Source organism: Numenius arquata, chromosome 1 (genome assembly GCF_964106895.1).
Source record: "Numenius arquata chromosome 1, bNumArq3.hap1.1, whole genome shotgun sequence".
Classification (NCBI taxonomy): Eukaryota; Metazoa; Chordata; class Aves; order Charadriiformes; family Scolopacidae; genus Numenius; species Numenius arquata.
This window is the reverse complement of record NC_133576.1, coordinates 11,958,060-11,983,354: the sequence shown is the minus strand read 5'-3', so window position 1 is coordinate 11,983,354 and position 25,295 is coordinate 11,958,060. Positions and strand designations below refer to the sequence as shown.

Here is a 25,295-nt window from a genome sequence, read left to right as displayed (position 1 = left end):
GGGCTGCCCAGGGAAGTGGTTACCATCCCTGGAGGTATTCAAAAGACGAGTTGACAGTGCTTAGTGACATGGTTTAGTGATGGTGCGTTTGATTTTTTTTTGTTTTGGTTTGGGTTTGGTTTTTTTTATCAGAGTTAGGTTGATGGTTAGACTAGATGATCTTAAAGGTCCCTTCCAACCTAGACAATTCTATGATTCTAAATGCATCTACTCAGCTTTCTGCAATTACGTTGGCAAAAGGTAAGTAGCTGCTGCTCCTGGAAGGGGCGGAAAGTTCTGCCCAGCACATGCCTTCAGCTCATAGCACACCTCTGAATCTTGTCTTTCTAAAATAAAACTCTCTGACATATTTTTAGAGGTTCGGCAGTAAATTATTTAGTTTTTCTTCTCAGTCCTACAAATCAGATTCTTTGTATTAAGACAGCTTCATGTTTCAGTTGAAGCATAAGAACTATCAAAGAAATACAGCACTCCATCCCTTAAGTTGTCTTTCTAAAAATATATGACTGATGAACAAAACACTGTCTACATTATGCTAAAAAAAAAAATAATAATCTTCATAGCACTCCTCTGGGAATGAATACCCCAGCACAGCTTTGCTATCCACAGAGAGATGAAATTTATGCTGACAAGTGCTTCATATAATACTCTTGTGGAGCCTCTGTACATCAAATTCCAGAGCTAATTCTAACCAAGAAAATGTATTTTTGGAACTAGAAGTTGTTCCACTCTGTCTTTTCACTGCCTCTGAAGCCAGAGTATCTGCTCAGTTTCTCCTTCCTACTTTTAAACAATTCTGTGGTGGCATCACAGGTCATATCACACATGAACTCCCACTGCCGATATTTGCAACATCTGCCTTGAGGCGGTTGGGGTTTCTGAGCTGATCACAGCATTTGCTTTAGTTTGTGTGTTGAGTAGACATTCTCCCTCTTTCCTTATGACCTTTTTGCCCACTAAACATAGACTTGCCCCTGTCAGGAAATAAAATAACTCCTACCTAAAAGTTAGGCTCAACGGCCCTAACTTTTTTCCAGAGATTTTTTTTTTTTTTTAATTAGTAACACTAGAAGTTTTGCTCTAATGTGCAAGGAAGAGGTGAGCATACCTGTCTTATCTCTCTGGAAGGAGCTCTCCAGGTGTCCATGGGACTTGATCACAGAGGAGAAAGCTTCCAGTCGTCTCTGAATGTTCACAGTGGCTGTTTTGACAATGTCTGCAGCAGATCCCTGAACAGTTGTATTCACAGCCTGTCGCTCTGCCTAAAAAGAGATAGGTGTTCTCAAAATCTACCCAAATAAATCAAATCCAGCATGTCACATGTACTTCATTAAAAATAATAAATACGTGGCCAAATACAAGCATAGTAAAACCTCCAGATAAAGAGTTTGTTATATCTGCCTGAAAGAGAGAGACATTCTAGACTAGCTTCAGACACAAAATTTCTCCAGGTGACTGAGAAAAATCAGGATTTCCACAAACTTAAAACTAATTAATATCAAGGGTAATAACCTGCAAGAGTCACAAGCCACAAGAGGGAGAAGCATATAAACATGGTAACAGTTTCACGAGGAGCAGAAAAATCTCATAGTTAATCCAAGTAGCATGAGACACTTCTGCCTATCTTCAAAACCATCAGGAATGGATAACCAAAAGCAAGAAGCTGGATTTCATGGACTAATAATACGGTCTACTGCACTGAACCCTGACTGCCAGAGCATTACAGCTGTGCAAAAACACACCAGACCACACTATGACATTTTTTTTCCACAGAAGCATCCTCTCTACTAATCCTCTCATCAGACAAGAAAACTGTATTAAAAGGTTCTTTTCTCTTTGATTAGAGCTGAAATGTGTGCAAGAAGTTATGAGGAAGCTGAAAGTGAAGATAATTCATTAACTGGTCTTTAATATGATTTTAAAGAATAAATCAAAGTTGAACAGAAGGTGCATCTACAAAGCTTCATGCTGAAGTATCCTTCAGATTAAACAGTCAAATCATCTCAAAAGTTTTTTGAAAGTCTCCTTGTTTCCCTTTCAACTACTTGGAGTACAAACTCCTCCACTTCCTCCCTCTTCCACTCTAGCCTTTAATTCCACACAACCTGATCCAGCTTCCTACTGAGAAGTATCATGCTTCCTCCCCACAGAAATGCGCCAACATCTACCCAGGGAGTCAATTTGCTCATACGGAAGTAGAGTCTATGACAGATGCGTCCGAAATTACCTTGAAAAAAATAATGCCAGTGCAAAGGCGTGTATTAAGTAAATATTTATCTAACAAGTTTGAGCAATTTTCCTTTGAGAGGAAATATGAAAAGGAACAAACACCCGAAAATATAGGACTTAAATGCCCTTTCTTGTTCAAGTGCTGACAGCATACAATATACAGAGACTGCTGTGTGGGAGCAACTCAGCCTGAAGAGTTAAAGCACGTCACTGCGTGGAGCCTTTTTAAAATCATGTCCCCTTACTTCAATAAATTACTCACTCCACTTTCAATGTGGGAGTTCTGAAGTGAGGTTAGCACAGTGATGACAGCTGTACATCCAGTCACAGAAGACTTACGTCAAGCAAACCATGACAAAAGCTCTGTTATTCAGAGAACAACTGAGGGAACAACGAACTGAGACATGGAAGGCCATGACCAAGATGGCTCACAGACCCTGTAAAACCACAGATATGGATACGCAAAGAAATCTAATACTTTAAAAAATAAAGTAATAATAATCATTTAAAAAAAAAAAAAAAGTACTGCACTCAACATACATGAGCTTTACTGTAGGGGTTTGGATCTTTGATAGCTGGCAAGTATCTCCGTCTTCCCAGGATGGTCTGCACAAACCCATCTCTTCTGCAGCTCTTCACTGTCTCCCTCAAGAATTTCTGAATCCCTGTGAAAGGAAAGAGAAAGGTTTCCCTAATACAACTGATGTTCCACAGTGACTTCTCACTGGGGTCACTGAAAGCAGTCTGGGAAACCCAAGCAACACAAAAGGTAATTCTTTAAATTTCCTAGACCCTGTCAGCGGGCAAGAGCACACGATCACTCATTCAGCCTATTCGCAGCTCTGCTGGGAAACTTATTACGACTTTTGAGGCAGAAGAGAGTGCACAGTGTCAGGGTATCTGGCTGTGCACAAGGAGGCAGGAAGTCCACTCTGCACAGAGAATCATACATGTATTACTGATAATGGAGAGGTCAGGACCTGGACTGGCACTGGGAAGATGAGTAGTAGGAAGGGAGTAAGTTAAAAGCAGAAGTCAGAGCCCTTGAAGCCTCAGGCTGACTAACTCTGTCATTTTAGATTCTAGGATGAGAGAAACTTACCCACCCGCACTTTGCAAGGGAAGGAGTGAAACCACTAAGGGTGTTAAAAAGAAACTTGGGTCAAAGAAAGGTAAGACAAGGAAGAGTCCCTTTCACTGCAAGTTCAGGTAACAACTGCACTAAAGTGGAAATAGTTCACTTCAAACAGTTTCTTTCCAAAATATAAAAGGTAAAAGGAGGTATTCAAGATCAACAACATTCGTCAATTCATTAGGCAGAGTAATTTAGCATGTCAGCCTAGCAACACGTATAAGTAAAAATTCATAAGTGAAGTATTTAAAATACAAGGTACGTTGCAGAGTTTGTATGTACACACGTGTACCAAGAGGGAGGAAGCAGGAAGTCATTTCTAATGGTCATGAAGGAGACACTATCTAGAAACTACTGGAGAATAAACAGACTCTTAATGGGACATCATTTCTCAGCATCTGCCTCCTAAGGAAACAAACCCTGAATCTTCAGAACATAATTTTCCAGCTCATTTCCAAGTTGTATGATTAGAGCTAGTCGTCTCTCATCCCATTTGCCCTCCATTCATTTTCTGATTACAGCTCTACTCTCTCTATAGCTTTCCTAAAAATTAACAGGCTTCTTAGAAATGAAACAATGTCTTTTTAAAAAATATGGGAGAGCTGCTCTGAGCAGCTGGATAAAAATGTAAGGGTGATATGCAAAACAGTTTAAAACTCAATGAAAGTAAAAGATGAGAACAGAAGAGACAAATGGTTATATTTAAAAATTATAACAAGTGTGGTGTAAAGTTGTATTGCATATCCTTTGAAGCTGTGTGTTTTAATAAGGAAAAGAGTGTACTTATCCAGAAAGTTAAGAGCTTTAAAATTAATCCCCAGGGCTTATTAATTAATTAAAAAAGCAACAAAATAATTAATGTAATAAGCAAACAACAACATCCTAAAGATGAATAAAACCAAAGTGTAGAGTAAAACATCATGGAGTATCAAACTGCTGTGTTCATGAACTGGACTATTTCAAAATGAAAAGGTTTTTCAAAAGAGATAGGAGTAGTAGAAGGCTGAGACAAATCTAGGATTTGAAGAGACACAGACAGAAGAGATTAAAACCAACAACCACCACACTGCTCCCAAACAGCCATATCCGAACCTGTGTATCTTGATTTGAAGGATTCAATGTAATTGGCAGCTTCATTTTCATCAATCCCCATCTGCTCGCCTAAAGATTTTGCTCCTATTCCATAGATGATTCCATAGCAAATCTGCCAGAGGACAATGTGAAGAACCGCAACCATATGTGAGCCATGCAGAGAAAGCAGAGCCAAAACAAAATGTGATTCTCTGGAAGACAAGTGTATGGGACTAAGAGCAAGCATTCAAGAAGTCCAAGACGTTCATGCTGCTTTTCTCCACCCTTATCCCCCAAAACCCAGACAGTTGAAATGTATTGAGAGTGGGAGGACATACAAAGCACCCGCTGAACAATCATGCCTGAACCCAAACAGAAAACCATACTATTGTGACTCCCTGATGTTTTGAACACCGAACCTTCCTGCCTAGAAAGCTACTGCTGAATTGTTTTTTCTAAAAATTACCTGTTTAGCTTGTTGCCTGGTCCTATCTCCAACAGCTTCAGGATCAATCATTTTCCATTCTGCTGCAATGCTCTTAAAGACATCAGTACCCCCATTCAAGGCTTGAATAAGTCGACAGTCGGAAGACAAATGAGCAAGGATCCTCAGTTCAAGCTGAGAGTAATCCGCAGCCAAGATTAAGCCCCCTGAAGTCACAAAGTTAGCAGAAATCATTATTTCATAAATTATTCCAACCAACATTCCAGCAAGGAGGACTGAAGCCGTCCTTGCATGTTCTGCTCTGAGAGTTTTCTGCAGCCACTTCTATGCAACCTATGCAACCTTAGTCTCCATTTCCTTGCAAATACTTCTAGGAGTTGCTTCTGCACTCCTAAAAGTTGTGCCAATAAACAGCAGAAATTAAATCAGATAAATTCTTGTCTGTTTCCCCAATGCCCAGGCTTGCTTGCTCTCCATGGAGCCCCTGCATCTAGAATCCATCAAAAACACACAGAATAAGTATCTGTCCAGGTGTCTGTGTAAAAGCCTAGCACCTGATAGGAATAATTAGCACATATCAGACCAGCAGACTTGTACTGAGCCTGGGCAGGCAATGTGAAAACTGACATTTGGATAGAAATAACACTACATAGAGTGCAATTTGTGTATTAAGAGCTGCCTAAGTATAGCTCTTAAAAAAAAATATGTATTCTTAAAGAGGAAATGAAGGTGTGAACGTTTGAATTATAACATTTGAATGTTTTCCCCAGTTGAAACACTCTCCTTTACAGTCTTGTAAATAATTTTGAGGGCATGCTCACTACCGCGTTAGTTTTCCAAGTAGCCTTCTAAGTCAGATATATACTGTCATCAACTTTTAACGCTTCATTAGAGCTAGGACTTTTTGTTAACTATATTCTTAACAATTAGCTGGCACAGAACAGGATCTGGGCATTACCAGGGAAGGCAACAAAAGCATGTCTCATGCTAACAGAAAATGGTATCCCTCTTTCTTCAGATCTGTCTTCAGCCTGAAATTTTAGGCCATTAGGCAAAATACTGGAACGCTTTCTACATCTGTGGAGACAAAGAATGACTTTTTCACAAATTTCAAAAACACTTAAAGATGCATAACCATTTTTGCTACAAAGATTCAGTGAAAACAAGCCTCTATTCCACTCTTCTGGATAATCTGTATCTAATTTGACCATGGGGGAATTGGACAGAGGCCATATGTACACCTGAAGGGATTTAGTGACTGCGAACAGATTCAAGCATAAATTTTCCTTGTACATTCAGGGTTTGGTCCAGAAATTGGATAATTTCACTCCAAAACAGGTAAGATAAAAGGCCCCAAATCTGTGACAGATGCATTCCAGAAAGATAGCAAAGAAGTCCTAAAGGAATCCTAAAAATTCAACACCCCACATTGAGTGTCAAGTCTTCTCTCAACATCGTTCTCATATCCAGAATGCCTACACCATACCTAGCACAGACAGGAAAGATTTCTCCCACAACATCAGCCTCATGACTGCGCATGCACACACACAGAAGTAAGCCTGTAAAAGCAGAAGAGAAGTTGCAGAAGATGTGCTCATAAAACACCGCATGTTTCCTCTCTAAAGACCGAATAAAAAATTGCCCCAAAGCAACTTGATTTTCTTTTTCAGAAGGCTGGAAGTTTACAGTAGCACCCAGATGCTCTGCAACCTCTCAGGGCTTCCTTAGTTCTCCTGTCCAACTCACTTATAGCTGCAGACAGAATTATACCCGTCACAGTGCACAGCTGTGATACCGTTCACACCCCATAAGCACCAGTCTACCAGCCAGCCCATTGTGTTCTTCACTGGAAATCAAAAGGCCTTTATAAGTCCTTGATGTTTAGGTCAGGGATCCGAGAAATTTCTTTATCAGAATGAAAAGGTATCTCTGAGATCAAGACCAGTTTCAGCAAAGCACAGAAAAGACATCATGCTCTCTTCCCTTGTGCACTCCCTTTTCTTCTTATACCTTGTTATTTCAGGGATGGTGGGGATTAAGGAGATGAAAGATAGCACAAAAATAACAGAAATAAATTTTCAAAAGAAATAAAGGTGAGGGACAACATGACAACTGTAGACAATCACACTGTCCAGCATAGGTTCCCAATTTAGTTCAATGAGTAAAGGCTTTATACCATGATCTAATTTAGCTACACTCCTTTAGCCAGAAGCTTCTTACAAGAGGAAGGAGCAGTAATAATAATTACTGAGATAAAAGACAGTTTGGACCAAAGTTTGGAAGGCCTATCAGACTTCAGCTGCATGATAGCTTCTTTTGTGCCAGCAGTCATTTCTGTGCCTTTAGGATTGTCCCATCTTCCTAATGCAGCGGGTCCTGGACTAAGGAATATAGTCAGGCTGAGAAGCAGACCTCTCTCAAAGTTCAGCAAGCAAAGGAATGGAGTCATTCCTTTGATGGGCTGCTTCTCTACAGGGAAGACTCTAAGAACCCAGCTCACTCTCCAACTGTCCTGCAAAACTGCTGCAAGCCTGAGCACTGGCCAGAGCTATTTCTCAGAATGATATTTCTGCCTCTGTGGCTAGGTCTGATTCTTCTCCTGAAGAGCAAACTGTAAGAGAAACACTGAGTAACGAGTCACACTGACATAACAGCAGCCACAGGTGAAGTAAGAAAAGAGAAATTTGACAACTCAACCACATTAAGATCAACAGAGTAGGCAGAAGCTTTGCCAAGATCCTCCCACCTGCCCCCAGAAACAGCACAAGAATTAACATTTCCATGGGCTCGGGAGGGCGGGCTTTCTTCAACCACAGTTGGCATTTCAATCTCAAAATCTCTTGGCACATTCTGGATATTTGGTTCCATGAAGGTTATTCGACCTGAGGAGGCAGACAAGGCAGAACTAAGTAAGAGTCCAAAAGGAGTCTCTCTAACTTAACACAGCTGAACACACATCTGCATCTCCAAAAAACAAAGCGGGCAAGGGGTGGGGTGGGACAGCATACAAGCACTGAGAAAACTGAAGGAAAATAATTCGGGTTTATTGGACTTGAGATGTTTCCCCTGCAGCATTCCTGTATCACTAATAAGAAACTCCCAAATCCAGAACCTGTTTTGCAGTCAGAGATTTACATGCTAATATATGCAAGAAATGAATAATACTGCTTGGTGAACACAAAAGCTATTTTAACACATCTAGACTTTTAGGGCAGATTCATGTGAAATAGGTATTTCAGTATTTTAATTCGGCTGAAATAGAGCACAGGCTTGATTTCCTATCTTTTCCCCATAAAAAAGCTGCACCACACACACACACAAAAAAAAGAAGGAAAAAAAAAACAGTAAGAAGGGAGGATTTTGCACACTTTTCTCTACCTGTAGCTGTGTGAGTCTGTGACACTGGATATATCCTTTCCATTCCCAGAGCAGAATTCAATCGCTTTTCCCTCTGTAGTGGAAACACCACTTTAGTAATGGCGTTGTTGATCCTCCTCCATTCCAATATCAGCCCTGGCAATGGGTGAAGTGCCTTTAATTTCTCCAAAACATCCTTGTGGAGAGAAAAGGTCATAACTATAATTAACTGCCTTTAAAGCTTTATTTATAAAGTTTTTGCAATTCTGCAAGAAAAATCAACTCCTTCACCCACAGTGAGTTTCCAGTGTCACTGCCTTAAAATTAAATGGATATCCCCTCCACCGCCTACACTGGGCAATCAAAGCACCATGAGACACAGCTGCAGTTTTATTACACACAAGAAAGCAATCGCTTCTCTTTGGACTTTTGCATCCTCATCACCACTCAGTCTCCACCAACCAATAAATCACCTGAAATGATCAAATAAAGCATCACTTGCCATAGGTTCCCTATGTTGTCTCCTCTTGCCCAGTGTTAGTGCTCCTCTTCCATCTTCTTGCATACTTTTCTCCCTGCTCTCTCCTATCCATATTCTAGGAACTCAACAAAATGAAGCCCTTGACCATGCTCCTTGAAAGACAAAGCTGACCACTAGCAATCAAATCCTTTCAGTTAAATCAGAAATATGAAAGGACTAACAAGAATTTAAAAAGACTGTGCATGCAAACATTTCCCAAAATAACAATTTTTTCTGTATGCAGCAGGCAGCTGTAGCCTCATCCCTCCACATCGCAAAAGCAGGAAATCCCCACTTTGCTTCTTGCTCCCTGCTCTGCCAGCACCACTGCACTCAATTTTTCACTGCTGCTTGAGTTTCAGAAATCAATACTTGTCTTCCAAGCACTGACTACACTGAACAAAGGGGAACTAAGAAAACAACACACATTAATGAGCCCTGAAAACAGGGCACATATATATCTGCTAATATCACTTGTCTGGCAAGAGCACCCATGAGCCTGCAGCAGTTGGTATTAATGCAGCTCCACAGTATTTATCAGCTGCCAAGCTTGTCAATAGCCTTCACATATATCTAAGCTTTTGATATACTAAATTTGATAAGCCATCAGATCAGCCATTCTGAAGACAAATTCTCTGAAGCACAATATACAGATATGGTAGTACCAGGCAGGGAAAATATTGTAATTAATCACCATGGTATTTAAGTATCTTTCAAGCTGATGTTGAAAAATTCTTCTACTATGGGCTTTACAAAATTATTGTGCTATTTTGGCCTTACACATGGTTTGGGAAATCAAATTCTGCCTGATTTATTCTAATTGAAGCCTGCTATTTATAGTCACGTCCTCGCTGTACTCAGGCTTTAGGAAAGTAGGAGGAGTTAATAATTCTGCTAACAGAGAAGGCAGAACCCAGTTTAAATTTCCAGTGGCCACTGGAGGAGCAAAAAGGCAGGTGAAATTTACTTCCATTTAAGTCAGCGTACCTAACTCCAAAGTATCCAACCAGCAGATGTGTAAAGTAAGTCATTTTTAAAGTCAGACTAGAACCAGACTTTACTGTACCTTGGTTGTACTGAACTGCTTGCTCAGCCTAACCCTGTTGCCTTTAGCAGTTGCTCTTCTTGTGTAACCCAGAGTTTTCTTGTTCCCTTGAACTTTCACATCTCCATTTTGTGGCAACTTCAGCTCCAGGAACAAAACCTGAAAAAGGCCAGCACTTCAAGTCAGTTTCTGCATGCTACTCCCAGGAGAAAACAAAAAGCAACTGAGCACTTAAACAGCTTGTTCCAACCGAAGGATAGTACAAATGCTCCAGGTAATTAAAAAGCTGATTAAAGATCTCTGCTATCAAAGTCATTCCTCCTCATTTTAATTAACTACAAAATGCAATCTAAAATCTCATTTTCTGAACACTAGAAGTTTGAGTTCAGACGTATGTTTTTAGAAAAGGTAATTAACTCCATCCAATAACTGAGGTTACTGCTGACAGTCAACTGTAATAAAACGTGGAGTTAAGATGACTAAAAGTGGGAAAAACACTGGTTTAAAAAAAGAAGTGTTAGCAGGAAGCAGGCTTCAGAGCAACATGAATGCCATAGGAGGAGGTGGTCACAAATACTTTTTGTGGAATAGCCAGAGTATTAGTTTTTCTAAAAAATTGCCAAGTAAAATTAGACAGAGAGAACATAGTTTTTCATTTTTCACTCTACATTTCTTTGTGGCATTATACACTATTTAGCAGCTATTGTGTTTCATTTCACAGCTGGCAGAAAGGAATAGAAGCTTTTCCCTCACACATTTTTTGTAGCATAAAAGTTTTACTGACACAAAATTAGAAGGGTAAAGCTGTACTAACCTATACAAGACATTTTACGTGATTCCTAACAAAATTTTCAAATGAGAAACAAGCTCCTGTAGTTCAGAGAACAGCATTTCAGAAAAAAACTTTCCTTCTCCTTTTTCTATGAAGCAGAGTGAAACTGGAGACAAGCATTATTTTAGGAGTTCTAACTCATACTACTGTTACTGAGCAAAACTTCTGCATTTGCAACAAAGGAGGAATATTTCTGTGGAACTTTTAGTGATGATGCCTGCAAATTTTGACTACTTCCATATAAAGTATAGACCCTCAGCAAGAAATTAGTATATGGAAAAGAAATAAGGGGGAAAAAAAGCATGCACAGTAATTAGAATCTATTCCTATGATTCCATGTAACGTACATGAAAAAAATATATAGTAAAGTTCTTCAGGAATAGAAGTATTGCTAATTTATATAGAAATCTATTTCTTAGACTTAAAAAAAAATAAACAAAACAAAAAAGTCCTATACAAATTATTAAAAACAGACAGTAGTTGATTCAAAACTTTCAAGCAGTCTTTCCTCCTCTTTCATGTTTGTATAGGAACAAGGGTAACAATGCAAGTTATTCAGTACAACTATTCTTAGACTCAAGACTACATGATAGCACATCACATCTCGTGTGCAGAATACTGGTATTGAAAAAAAGCTTCTCTAGTCCTGCACCATTCATCCAAAATATTCCAAAAGCCATTTCATTGGCAGACCATCTCATGCGCCAAGTGAAGCCAAGGTCTTATACAAACAATATGCTTATTTCCACTTGTTTTTTTATTTCCAACATGCTTATTTCCACTTCTACCTTCTTTATTTCTGCCAAAGTTAGCAGAAACCAGAATGATCAGCAACGAGCAGGAACAGTACCAACCAGGTGCACAGCACCTTGCAGGCAGCAAGCTCATAATGAACGTGAAGGCAAACTGCACAAGAAGGCTTTTTCCTTCGTCTAAGCAAAAGCTTCTTGAGGGTAACTTGTGAAAATTCTCCCCCTCCCACCCTAACCCTCACGTACCTCTGCAATGTCATCAGGGCTGGTCAAGGAGAAGCTGTGGCCTGCCAGCTGATAGGCCTTGGTCTCAATCTCGCTCAGTTTAGCTTGCATGACCTGTTTCTGGGTTTCGTATGCTGTTGTGCTAAAGCCAATGCCATTCAGCTCCAGCAGAGCCAAGCAATAATGGGTGGGCATCTCCACTTTAGAAAATACATCTGTAATAAATACAAACCCCAAGAAAAACTTTTGTAACATCAAAACCAGATCAAATGCAGAACAACAGATTCATGAAAAAATAGCTGGGGAATCTTCACTTTTTAAAATCCTGAATTTCCTGGCACACTGAAATCTCTTAATATAGATTTAGTTTAAATACTTTTGTTTCTGGAAAATTTCATAGTAAGAAGTATTCCAGAATTTTTTATCACAAAATATTTAAGAGAATAACAACTTCTGTCAAAAATCTTTTTTCTAAGAAATACACATCTCTTTGTATATCAACATTTTATAAACAGCAGACATGCTTAATGTAAAGCTAGCTTGATACACTTTAATTCCGCCACCCACATCTTTTAAAAACACTTCAAGGTTTAGTTGTCACGATTATAAATGATGCGGTAAACTTGCAGTAAAAGACTTCAGTAAGACTGGACCCTAATCTTTGGCTTTGGATACAATCTAGGGGAAAAAAATCATAAAGCCCATGAATAGGTATGTGCTCTTTTTTTTTATTTTTGTTTGATTATTTTTAGACAGAGACAAGCACTCATCCAATATTAGTGCAAACACATGGGATCATTCACTATGGGATCACAAAAGTTTCATGGACACAAAACACTGATGACAAACAATACTACCACAGGCAGGCCAAAGAGGAAGAAATCTCCTTCAGACATCATGGGAGGATTTTAGGAATTGCTTCTGACAAGGAAACGCAAAAGCTTTTGAACATTCATGAGAAACCACATACAGACCCACAAGTCCTCTCAGATTGGCCAGGGTACTCACCTGGGAGGTAAAGATCTGCTTGATTCAGAGACTTAAAATATACTCTGCTATTGCCTTAACCAATAGAACTGGTGGATATTTAGGATATAAAAATTATATTTTAATTCAAAATTTAATTTAATATTTGACAAAACAGATGTACTTCAAAGGGAAGTGCCCTCTTTTAACAAATCAGCATTTTGCCACAGAATATACTTAGATAAGAACTTCCAAATCTCCTCTCTTCTCCATTGATCATTGACCCTGTGGTAGCACAGCTACCTTTGCCCTCAATCTTTACCCCCAATGGGAGGAACTCTCTTTACCTGTGAGATTTTCCTTCCGTAATTCATTATGGAGTTGGTTCATGACATTGAAGACAAGCACAGACTCTATCGCTGCTCTGTATCGCCCAGAATGATCTCCACTGGCACTAAGCCCCAGGCTCTGCACCCCTTGGCCGGTGCCTACCCCTTCCAGTAGAGGTAGCTCACTGGGGAGAAAGTTAGTCACCATGTTGTGAAGTGTACGTTCCTTAGAGCCAGAATCAAGAAGCCAACATGCAACCTTAAAAAGGGAGAGCTCCATGAGACCTTTTCTTCCATTTTAGTCATAATACAACATAAATACTTAACTGGGTGTTCATGCAAGGTTATACTGTAGATTATTTTTCTTAATTCGTCAGGCAGACTGGAATAAATTGTGGAAGAGTTATGTGATTTCAGATAAAACCTCCAAGAGGACATAAGTCACTAAAAATCTTCATTCTCACTCAAAATTAATTCCGCGCATTTGAAAACCTTATCCTCTGTCAACTAAACACATCTAGAAGTGTTGTCCTCAATGTTTTTCATTTACTATAACCTAACAAAAAGGGGATTAAATGTGAAAATCAGGATCAAAACATGTTTAATCTAAAAACTGACTTTGTAAAAAACAGAACTTGCTATTGATCTAGAATATTAGTCAAGCTGAGCTCTCCTTTTCTTTTTTTGCACATCAGCACTAGTACCAAGAATTCTGCAAGGCAAATTTTATTCGCAGTAAGCCTCATACCTCCCACTGTCTTCAAAGCAATTTCACTTACAGCTATATTTCAATTTCTTGTGTCAAAATAGGACACAACACAGGTTTCTGCGTTGTCTATGCCATGCAAGCAGAAGGTAAAAACTACATGTATATTGGGGGGGAAGGGGTTGTAGGAGAGGGGGTGAATGCATGTGTCTGTGTATGTATACATTTATTGCATCACTAAAATAAACAAATATGACTCCATTTAACACATAGAACAGTGCAGTGAAGTGTGCTACTTTTATTGCTCTTTAATTTTATCCTAAAAATGTGTGTCGGCTTGAAAAGCTAAGTTTGTCATTTTGTTGAACACCTTAGCTGCTCACTTGCAGACTTTAATACTGCCATGAAGTTATTCAGCCCATGTGTGATGCAAGCTTTAAAAATCAACACCAGAATTTTCTATGCATCTAGAGCTTTTCCTAACAAGGACAAGAAGGTGCTTTTATCTCTTTTCTAGTGTTTCATTTCAGTTACAAATGGTACCTGAACCTACATTTTGAAGTTTCATGCAAACTTTGTTATGTTTTGAGAAAATAGTCGTAGCAAGGTGGTTCATACACATAGCAGGTAAATCAGAATCAATAATCTGACCAGAAGCACTTCTGCCACTTTAGTCCCAAGCTTCTTATAGCAACAAAACAAGAGTTCAACCATGTCCACTGGTACAGGGGACAGATTTAACCTCATCCTCCCCACCCAAGTAGTCAGGCATGAAAGGTTAGTGTGTTAACCTATCACTGAACCTGCTCTGTTTCTCTTGTGGGCACCATGAACACACACAGCAAAAGAAGCGTCCTCTAAATACTAGAATTCCCATTGGAAGAAAATTTGACTAAACCCCCTGACAGGTGTGCATATTCAAATCGAAATAACAGAAGGAAAGTACCAGAAGGTACTCCCGTCTTTCTAATGGTGTGTTTATACTAGTAGTTTTATCAAGCTAAATTTCTTAGTCCTGCAAACCTTTGGGTCCTCAAAACTGCCTTCCAAGGAGATGCCACAAGCCATCACCAGAGTCTTGTAGTGCTGAATGAAGTTATACATGACAAGTGAGCGCTCCTGCTTGGGCTTCTTCTGCAAGTACAGCTGCAGATGATACAGTCTCTCTGTTACAGACAGGTTTTTGTCCAAAGGTGGTGGTGCCAAACTCATACTGATTTCTAAGGCAGGAAATACAAGCAAAAAATAGTCCTTTTTTACCCACTGTGCGATAAGAAAAGCAAGAGAAAAATCTTGAATGCAATCACCTAAAGCACAAAAACCTACAGCTGGACTGTGAATAAGTAACAATAAATCTATACCGATATTATATATTTTATCAAACCAGACAAGGCTCCCAAAAGCAATACGCTGTGTCTGCACTACTAAACAAAGGAGAGCCAGGAATCAAACCCTAGCCACAAGCCCACATAGCACAGACTGGGTTATGTTCAGCATTCAAGTGTCAGATTTGTTCTGCAAAAATTGGAAGACGTTGAATAGAAAAGCAAGCAAGCTAAAGACAACACTGCAATAAGCTAACACTTTGGCATACACCTGCTCAGCAGTCCAGTGCTTGAGCCCATTACCTGCTTTTATTATATAGCACCAGAGATGTATCCACAGCAACATGTTCAAGGGTGTTCAACACTTAAGACTGCTGAATAATATGGCTAAATCACTCCACCACACAGCTGAGCTGGGTTTGGGACACTCAAAAGACTTCCAAGAACCTATCTGTAGAACATGTAGCTAGTGGTGTTCCTGATAGGGGTCAGTACTGGGTCTAGTCTTGTTCAACATATTCATCGATGACCTGGATGAGGGGACAGAGTCGACCCTCAGCAAGTTTGCTGATGATACAAAACCAGGAGGGGTGGCTGACAGACCAGAAGGCTGTGCTGTCATTCAGTCAGACCTGGACAGGCTGAAGAGTTGGGCAGAGAGGAGCCTAATGAAGTTCACAAAGGCAAATGTAGGGTCCTGCACGTAGGGAGGAATAACCCCATGCACCAGTGTAGGTTAGGGGTTGACCAGCTGGAAAGCAGCTCTGCAGAGAAAGGGCCTGGGAGTCCTGCTGGACAACAAGTTGACTATGAGCCAGCAATGTGCCCTTGTGGCCAAGAAGGCTAATAGTATCCTGGGGTGCATCAAGAAGAGTGTGGCCAACAGGTCAAGGGTGGTTATGCTCACCCTCTACTCTGCCCTGGTGAGGCCACATTTAGAGTACTGTGTCCAATTCTGGGCTCCCCAGCTCAAGAAAGACAAGGAACTACTGGAGAGAGTCCAGCAGAGGGCTACAAAGATGATCAGGGGACTGGAGCATCTCTCTTATGAGGAAAGGCTGAGAGATCTGGGTCTGTTTAGCCTGGAGAAGAGAAGACTGAGCCGGGATCTCATCAATGCTTATAAATATCTAAAGGGAGGTGTCAAGAGGATGGGACCAAACTTTTTTCAGTGATGCCCAGCAATAGGACAAAAAGCAACAGGCACAAACTGGAACACGGGAAATTCCATCTCAACTTCTGTACCTTGAGGGTGACAGCGCAATGGAACGGGCTGCCCAGAGAGGGTGTGGAGTCTCCTCCTCTGGAGATGTTCAAAACCCGCCTGGACACTATCCTGTCCAACCTGCTCTAGCTGAACCTGCTTTAGCAGGGGGGTTGAACTAGATGACCTCCAGAGATCCCTTCCAACCCCTACCATTCTGTGATTCTGTGATCTGCTGAAGGTACTTTCTTGAAATTCAGTGTCACGTAGCACAGCACAGCCTGTCTGCTCACTTACCAGTCTGGTCTTGCATCTGCTGCAAAGAGATATAGTAGGCATCTTTTCCACCCCAACATACTGCCAGTCCAACTACCAAGATGTCCTCACAGCCTTGGACAGGAAATCCATCATCTTTAACTTGCATCCACTGAGGAGAAGTTACTAAAGGAATAATTTTTAAGTTACAATTATAAAATGGCACCCATAAATAAGAGTTTGGACCCTGAAAATATAAATACACATAGTTGAACCTAAATTTCTTAAAAATGAATATATACCTTCATTTTTATCTATAGGGAGAAAAATCTGTGTTTCTTTTCAGGAAAAAAACCCAACATGTCTAGAATAGCAAAACTTTATCTTAATAGAAACAACTACCCTTATAGTATCCCTGCAAAACTGTGGCCTTTCCTAGCAATCTCTTCAAGAGTTGAGAGAGAAACGTAATGCCCTCCTTCCACTCCAAAAACATTTCACATTTGTCTGTCAAAAGTCTATTTTGATAGTTAAGAAATTCTGTTGTTGTTGTTATGGCAATATGACAGCAAAGAATCTAACTGCTTAATCTTGTTATTTTAAAGAAAGAGTATGTTTCTACAGAAGCAGGAGCAAACTGCAGCATATGAATACTTCTGTGGAAAAAAAAAGAAATGAGGCAATATTGCACCAACCCAGAGACATCTCTGAATTTCACACAAGCATATATTGAACCAAGTTTACTTTTTGCAAACCCAAAAATATTTAACCTTGGTTCAGAGGCAATCCTGCAAGTAACACTGTTCAGTGGAGACCCTGAACAATCTGTACAATTTACTGTTAAATATACTATTCATTTTAAAATATCCTAAAACTTGTTTATGACATCAAAAGATACACAGGATAAAGGCACTGCACAACCCAGATCCATTTCAAAATTAGGTACACAATGAAACGTTAAGAATATTAGGTATTCTCACAAACAAGCTGCTAACATTTCATCACTATCACCAAAGACCTACCAATGAAATGTTTGCCAACAGTTCTCCACCCTGTACTAACACTCAGCTCCTTTGCTTTATTCAGTGACAATAATCAAATTAGTATCAGTAATTTTCCTCCTTTTTTGCAAACCCTTTCCTTCTCCACTCCTGCTTTAAGCTGAAGATGCCACCCTGCTGTTCACAAAATAACACACAGGAACACAGAACTGACCTTTTTTGAATTTGCCACCAATCGTTGATTTGGGAGACATTAGACATTTTGTTCTTTCACATGCCACTGAGATGGAGAATCTGCTTTTCTCCTTCCATTCTGCAACAAAAGTCTGGAAAAGTGCTTTATCACTTGCTACATCAATAATAGTGAAACTTTCAGCACTTAAGGGAATGAGTGGAAAAACATCCTGAGATAGCTGCAGTGAAAAGCCTTGGTCTATAATGGAATCATCTTTTACCTCATCAGTCTCACTGGGATCTACACTCCCAAGATTGACCTGGAGTGTTTTTACCTGCTGCTCTGCATCACCCTCGCTATTCTGCTGTGGCTGAACCAGCTGCCCTTCATTCATGCAGGCAACTTGTTTCTTCCTTGCAGATTTCACAGAGAAAGAAACAGAACTCTTTGGAAAAAGTTCTTTGGGGGGTGTTGGAGGAATAAACGCGTTATTACTATCTCGTGGAGGACAGGATTTTCTGTTGTTTCCCTTGAGTGAAAGTGTTACGCAGTCTGTTTTCTGAAGATCCACACTTTCTGTTCCTTTTTTTTTAACCTTGAAGGAGCTTTTTAAATGCTGACAAGTGGGTAAAGGCTCTGGCTGACAACAGTCAGATTTTAAAACTGGATCTGGCTCTTGATTAACAATAGGAGCAACTAATTTTCCTTTCAAACAGGAGCTTACTGAAACTGGTTCAATGCCTGAGGGACTAGGCCATTTGTCTAATACATCCTGCAATCCTGGGCTTAGTTCAAACGAGTAGTCAGTCCACACCACTGGATGGGTTTTTTTCTCTAAAGCTTGCTGGCTTCTCTGGAGTTTTTCACCTTGATCTCCTACTAGATCATTTGGTCTGGGGTCATTGTTACAAATCACTAGGTTTCTTAATCCTGACTGACCATGAAATGGAGAAGGAAGATCTTCCAGAAAAGATGGTGAGTTTGCATGATCTAAAACTTCAGCTACTAGATCAGAGGACGCTAGAGACACATTGTTATGCTGCACAGGATCCTCATGCTCTCTCTCATTGCCACTGACATCAAACTTACTCTGAACAGACCTTAGGTTCTGCAAAAGACCATCGGCAGGAAGCAAAGCCTCTTGCTTCTCCACTAGGTCCTTTCTGTCAGCTTCCACAATGTGAACAGCTGAAAGGTCACTGACATTACTGAAGCTATCATCAAACAGCAAGCTATCACTCATATTCAGGCTTGTTTCGGGACCAGGGTGGCATTCTACTTGTACAATGTGCTCCTTACCAAAAGGGGAGGTTGCTTTACTAAGGTCTTTAGATACACTCTCCCCTTTCACTGAATTTTGGGTCTGGTAATCTTGTAGAAAACTGTGGAGCTGGGAGTCAGTCACTGAGAAATCACTGTCTTTAAGGCAAGGTGCAGATTCTATTTCCTTCGCTACAGGCTGTAAAATAAGGCCTCCAGACTCCAAAACTTTGTTACTGCAGTGCTGAGCTGTGTTTTTTGTAAGGTTATTTGTTGTGATTAGACTCGATAAGCCCTGCTTCCTAACTGTTGCAGCCAGCCTTTCATCAGTAGCATTCTCAGTCCGTGAAGTGCTTAGTTTCTTGGAGATTTCCTGTCGTGGTACTGCTGCCAGTTCTGAACCTTGTATTCCCTGCTGTCCTGAGATTCCAGCTGCTCCCTCCTGTTTTATTATCATTTCAGTTTGAGTATCCAACTGGAAGCTCTCTCCAAAGTCTCTACAGTCAGGAAACAGATAAGAGGATGGACCATTCTGAACATCATTTGCATTGCAAACACCTCTGGATTTTACTAGAGAGTCTTTCAGAAAATCCTTAGGATGACTGACGGCTTTCTGCAGTGCTCCAGCTTGTAACAATATTCCATTGGGCTTTTTGCTTCCATTTTTGCCACCATTCTGAATCTCAATATGGCAGGATTTATCCTCACCAGGACAAAAATGCACAGGCTTCTGTATCCTGCTGCCACGGTGGATATCTCCACTTCCAGAGCAGCTAGCAGTTACATTATCGTGATCTGTGTCTAAAGCTATCTGCTGCCTACCAATCATCACTTCAGCAGAGCTTGCATCTCTTTTAATTTTATTAATTTTATTCTGCTTAACATCGGTATTTTCATTTCTCTGTGTCCTAGCACTACTAGGTATTACTAGACTTCCTACAATATTATGTGTCTCCACACTGATGTTTGGAGTACCCCGCAATATAACAGGTGCCTGAAAACATGCTCTCCCCTTAGGCTTGCCTTCATTAGTGGTGGCAGGCTCTGTAAATAATCCTTCCATTTTGTTTTTCCTCCCAAAATTAATTTCCTGCATCTGTACAGAATTTGAGACTTCACGAGTTACAGACCCTGTTTCCATAAATTCCTTATTATTTTGGTCTGAAAAAAAATTATCTGTAGAGATAGTGGGGTGGAAAGCAGGCGGCTTTTGTATGTCTATGCTAAGCATATTTGAATCTTCAAGAAGTGATCTCTGCAGTTTGGAAATAGTATTTTTATTTCTAGATCGGTTTAAATGCATGTCCGTACTTCTTATCAATCTAGATGCTGAAGACTTTGTTCTCAATATCGGTGTTTTTCCTTGTTCACTAGGGATCTCTGGAATTGCTTTCCTGGAATCCATCTTGGTTTTGCCCAGAGAAATTCCTTCTACATTTTCATTATCTCTGCACATATTCGGCCGTTTTCTAGCACTGTACACAATATCATCATTGCCTGGGACTTCACTCTCAAATCTGGAGTTTTCTGTACTACCACTTAGTTGCCTTTTATGTCCCTTTTTAATATTTGATAAGTTTCCAGTCTGAGAACCAGGGCCATTTCGGTTTTGAACTCTGCACCCCTTTTTGTTTAACACCCTCGAAGACTCAGAAGACTGCTCCCCACTTGATCTATCTAGGCTGTCTTCCAGTTCTGACTCACTGCTAATCATAGAGGATGTATCAGTCTCGAGAAAAGACTCTGGGTTCCAATGCACTCCCATCAGTGCCAAATCCTGCTGGAGAAGTCCCCTGGCTTCCCCCACAATGAGGGAAGCTGCTTCTCTTTCAGTTAAGCCTTTCATCCCAGCCATCCAGATGCTGCGTGCAGTCCGACGCTCCTCTGCTGATTCTTCATCTTCATCCACAGCCCTACGAACACTATGGGAAAGTTAACAGACAGATGTAAACATTCATGCAAAAACAACAAACAACACAAGGAGCTGGCACTATTCTGCTTCGCTCCCATTTCAATTAGCTCCACAGCTTCCTAGCTTCATAGAAGCACTATATCCAAAATGTAATGCACTCAATAGGAAATAACTATTTCAGTTTTCTATATGTGAACTGATGTCAACAAAAGATATTACTGGCTGCATACCCCAGAAGCATCCCCAAGTTTCTGTTTCTAAACATGTACCCCAGATTGCGTCCTAGCTCCCTATTAGGGCAAGATCCAGATCTGAATCTGGTCTCAAAATTGGAAAGTCATGGGTTTGATGGATGGACCACTCGGCAGATAAGGAACTGGCTGAATGGCCGCACTCAAAGGGTGGTCAATGGTTCAATGTCCAATTGGTGGCCAGTGACGAGTGGTGTTCCTCAGGGGTCGGAGCTGTTCAACATATTTGTTGGAGACATGGACAGTGGGATAGAGTGCACCCTCAGCAAGTTTGCCGACAACACCAAGCTCGGTGGCGTGGTCGACACGCTGGAGGGAAGGGATGCCATCCAGAGGGACCTGGACAGGTTTGAGAGGTGGGCTTGTGCAAACCACATGAAGTTCAACCAGGCCAAGTGCAGGGTCCTGCACCTGGGACTTGGCAATCCCAGGCACAAATACAGGTTGGGCCGAGAATTGCTAGAGAGCAGCCCTGAGGAGAAGGACTTGGGGGTGTTGGTGGATGAGAAGTTCAACATGAGCCGGTAATGTGCACTGGCAGCCCAGAAAGCCAACCGCATCCTGGGCTGCATCAAGAGAATTGTGACCAGCAGGTCGCAGGAGGTGATTCTGCCCCTCTACTCTGCATTCATGAGACCCCACCTGGAATACTGCGTCCAGCTTTGGAGTCCTCAACACAGGAAGGACGTGGACCTGTTGGAGCAGGTCCAGCGGAGGGCCAAGAAGATGATCAGAGGGATGGAGCACCTCCCCTATGAAGACAGGCTGAGAGAGCTGGGGTTGTTCAGCCTGGAGAAGAAAAGGCTCTGGGGAGACCTCATAGCAGCCTTCCAATATCAGAAGGGAGCCTATAGGAGAGCCGGAGAGGGACTCTTTGTCAGGAAGTGTAGTGACAGGACAAGGGGTAATGGTTTTGAATTGGAAGAGGGGACATTTAGATTAGGTATTAGGAGGAAATTCTTTACTGTGAGGGTGGTGAGGCACTGGAACAGGTTGCCCAGGGAAGTTGTGGATGCCCCATCCCTGGAAGTGTTTAAGGCCAGGCTGGATGGGGCTTTAAGCAACCTGCTCTAGTGGAGGTGTCCCTGCCCATGGCAGGGGGGTTGGAACTCGGTGATCTTTAAGGTCCCTTCCAACTCTAACCATTCTATGAATCAATCCTCCTCCATGCACTGTTTTCCAAAGAAAGGAAACTTCAGGATCATGAACCAGGCGGGTGTCATGGCACAGTCCAACAGGTACTTGATCAAGGAAGCTTGTCATTGCACTAACATGAAAATCACAAGATAACCTCACATGATATACAGTAATAAATTATCAACTCATTTGATCACATGGCAGAACTGCCTTTTAGAGGCAACAAGAGGTCTCCAGAAAGCATTAACAATTCACCCAGGTCTAAACAGTGCATTGAAAAGAGGAATAAGAAAACTTAGGTCTCACAAACTTATGCTGCAAATAAAAGATGCTTCTATTAATTTCAAAATAATCATGGAATAACTATGATCAGTCAAAGAGACCTACAAGTTATTTCTAACTAATGTTTGGCACCAAGTCGCAAAAGGTTGCCATATTTTATTACAGGTTTCATCATGTAATCCTTCACCTTACAAGCAAACTCCTTTACTTGTCTTCTGGACTTACTGATTTCTCACCTTTTGAATGGTACTGAATTCTTCAGAGCAGTTGCCACATCATCAGGACTGGCTTTAGCAAGATCAGCCACTGTGACAAAGCCAGCGTTGAAAAGTGTCCTAGCACGCTGTGCATTCAGCAGAGACACTCGTACCAGGTCACAAAGTTCCCTATGAACCCCAAAAGTGAGGCGGCTCTGGAACTGAGAGAGCAACAGCTCCATATTGTGCCAGCCCAGTCGATTGCAGAAAACCGTTACCATTCCTGGAACACATTAATATTACAATTAACGTTTTAAACCTGACTCCAGTTCTACTAAGATGGATTCATTTCCACTACCACCCCATCTGAATCGGCACTCACTTTACATTTCTCACCTTCCCATTACTTAAAGAAACTAACTCATGCTTATTGTAACTATGACTAGGAGGTGGTCTCACAGAACTCTAATTAATCTAGAATTAACTAGTTTATCAGTGAGGTAGAAATCCTGAATGACACTGCTTTTTCAAAGACACTAATCTTGAAAGTGTAAAACACATACATATCCTGTAACAGGATTCCTATGAACCAAACACACTGAAGAAAAGAAGACAGAAAAAGCAGTAATGAGAGGCAATAAGAGAAGCCACAGATCTTTGAGGAAAGCCAGCACTGATGTCCATAAGAGCAGAACTTGGTCTGCAGAACTTCAGTTACTGAGAGCATCAGAGGAGGTAGCAAAGCCTATGATAAAAGGTTACAACTGCAGTCCCCAGCACATGGGAGGAGGAAAAGAGCAGCAAAAAGACAGTTTCTTGCTCACAGATTGCATCTACAGAATATGAAAATAACTGAAAGACACGGCATCCCTCACTATTTTTACAGTGATTATAGAATACAACTTTTATCACATCTCTTAACTATGTGTCACGTCAACAGTTCATTTTACTTCCCAAATTACTTTTGTGAAAATTATTAACATTGGGAATAGAGAATTATGAAACTGCTACAACAAAAAGTTATTTATACTACCAGAATTAATTTAAACTACTCTGCATCAGTGAGCGTGACCTTTTCATTCTGGGGCTTTGACTCATGCTGCAACCCACACATAGGGTTTCGCAAGTTGAGCTAAAACTGTCTTAAAAATTGAAGACCCACTTATGCAGTAATGGAGGACTGAGGCAATAGGGAAAAAAAAAGTTATATCTCAGTCACATGGTGGGCTGTTACTTCTACTCCTACACATCCCTCTTAAGGAAGTTAAGATAAAGGTGACAGTTATCTGACCTCTTGTTATCTGGTGATAAATGACCCAGAAACTACCCACTACGTTTTGAAAACTATAAATTTGTATTTTCTGGCCTTTTAACTTTGCAACCAAGAGAAAGCCATGCTAAGTCTTAGAGACCCCAAACTTTACCCATGCTTAAAAGTACTCTTTCCTGAGCAAAGCTTCAGAATGGACTTGTACTTATTTCCATACTTAGTATTGAACAAACTACATTTCTGTACAGTCCGCAGACGATTTTCACAGACCTCAGCACGGTATAGCACTACTTGATTCCACTCAGCTGGCCCCCTTCCCACAGCACACACCGTGGTTTCATCACAAAGCAGGGGCAACCACAGGTTAAGCTATAAAGATGGAAGCGGTTTTACAAGACCGATTATTGTTAGTACCAGACTGTGGCTATCTTATCACCATATCTGGAAGGAAAGAAAACAGACTAGCCTAAGCCTCCTGGGGTATTCTGCCCAGACAACTCACCTGCATAAGTGGCAGCAGACTGTTGCAAGGATTGAAGCTGGCCACGACTACAGCCATATTTCTTGGTCATATCCTTTAAGGGAACCTCACTGATTAAATCCAGAAGGGCAAGACTGGTGAAAAATCTGTAGAAGTACATATGGAAATAAAATCATCATCCAGGGCACATTAGGACACATGGCAAAATGTACTGTGATAGCATAGGACAGAATGGCACACAGCATAGCGCACAAAAGAAACAGAGAAGATGGCTTCCAAAAACATCAGCACAAATATCTTGTGCCAGCAGTGTTCTCAGTCCAGAGCAGACCAGGTCCAGGTTCTCTGAGCTATCAGCTCACACAGCAAGAGAGCCAGTTCCTGAAAACAGACACAGAACCCATCCACTCCACATGTTATAACCTCTAGTCTTTGCACGTTCACACCCGTTTGTGGCTACCTTTTGTGGATGGCCATTTGCCTATGCTGTTTCTCTGTTTTAGCTATGATTTTGCCCTTTACAGAGCGAGCAAGAAAGCCTTCTTCAATCCCCACCAGCTCAGCCACACGTTTCATTGAGGCAGGCAGCTTCTCCCATAAGCAGAAAAACTGGTACCAATCAATTGTGGTCCACTCCTCATATACTGGGGTGACCTAAAGAAAGTAAGACAATGCAAAAAAAACTATTTCAGAGAAACAAACAGAACAGAACTCTGGGTAAACAAAAATACAGCCTCGGGAATGTCGTTAGAGCATCCTACGCACTACTCAGAGGCACTGAGTCATAACCATGTACCCTGAAGAAAGTAAAAGCTCTTCTAACCTAGTTTTTTTTAATATTTATACTGATGAGATGTGACTCATAGAGGTACTCTAATGATTAAACAATTTGGGATCTTCATCAGATTACTCCTTAAATCCAAGCCACTAAAAGAT

At 40.9% G+C, this 25,295-nt stretch overlaps 1 protein-coding gene across 1 annotated transcript in view; it reads right to left on the bottom strand.

The window, feature by feature from the left end:
• POLQ (DNA polymerase theta) overlaps positions 1-25,295 on the bottom strand; it is a 57,779-nt gene that overhangs the window by 5,396 nt on the left and 27,088 nt on the right. Inside the window, exons 13-29 of the mRNA XM_074146395.1 lie at positions 24,820-25,013; positions 24,381-24,505; positions 22,648-22,891; positions 17,609-20,751; positions 16,436-16,579; positions 14,633-14,829; positions 12,922-13,162; positions 11,630-11,823; positions 9,821-9,958; positions 8,256-8,430; positions 7,624-7,759; positions 5,836-5,954; positions 4,899-5,083; positions 4,454-4,565; positions 3,336-3,365; positions 2,770-2,894; positions 1,109-1,262 (exon numbers count right to left, since the gene is read on the bottom strand). Coding sequence (XP_074002496.1) covers positions 1,109-1,262; positions 2,770-2,894; positions 3,336-3,365; positions 4,454-4,565; positions 4,899-5,083; positions 5,836-5,954; positions 7,624-7,759; positions 8,256-8,430; positions 9,821-9,958; positions 11,630-11,823; positions 12,922-13,162; positions 14,633-14,829; positions 16,436-16,579; positions 17,609-20,751; positions 22,648-22,891; positions 24,381-24,505; positions 24,820-25,013 — 5,656 coding nt within the window. The remainder of the gene's footprint in view (positions 1-1,108; positions 1,263-2,769; positions 2,895-3,335; positions 3,366-4,453; positions 4,566-4,898; positions 5,084-5,835; positions 5,955-7,623; positions 7,760-8,255; positions 8,431-9,820; positions 9,959-11,629; positions 11,824-12,921; positions 13,163-14,632; positions 14,830-16,435; positions 16,580-17,608; positions 20,752-22,647; positions 22,892-24,380; positions 24,506-24,819; positions 25,014-25,295) is intronic.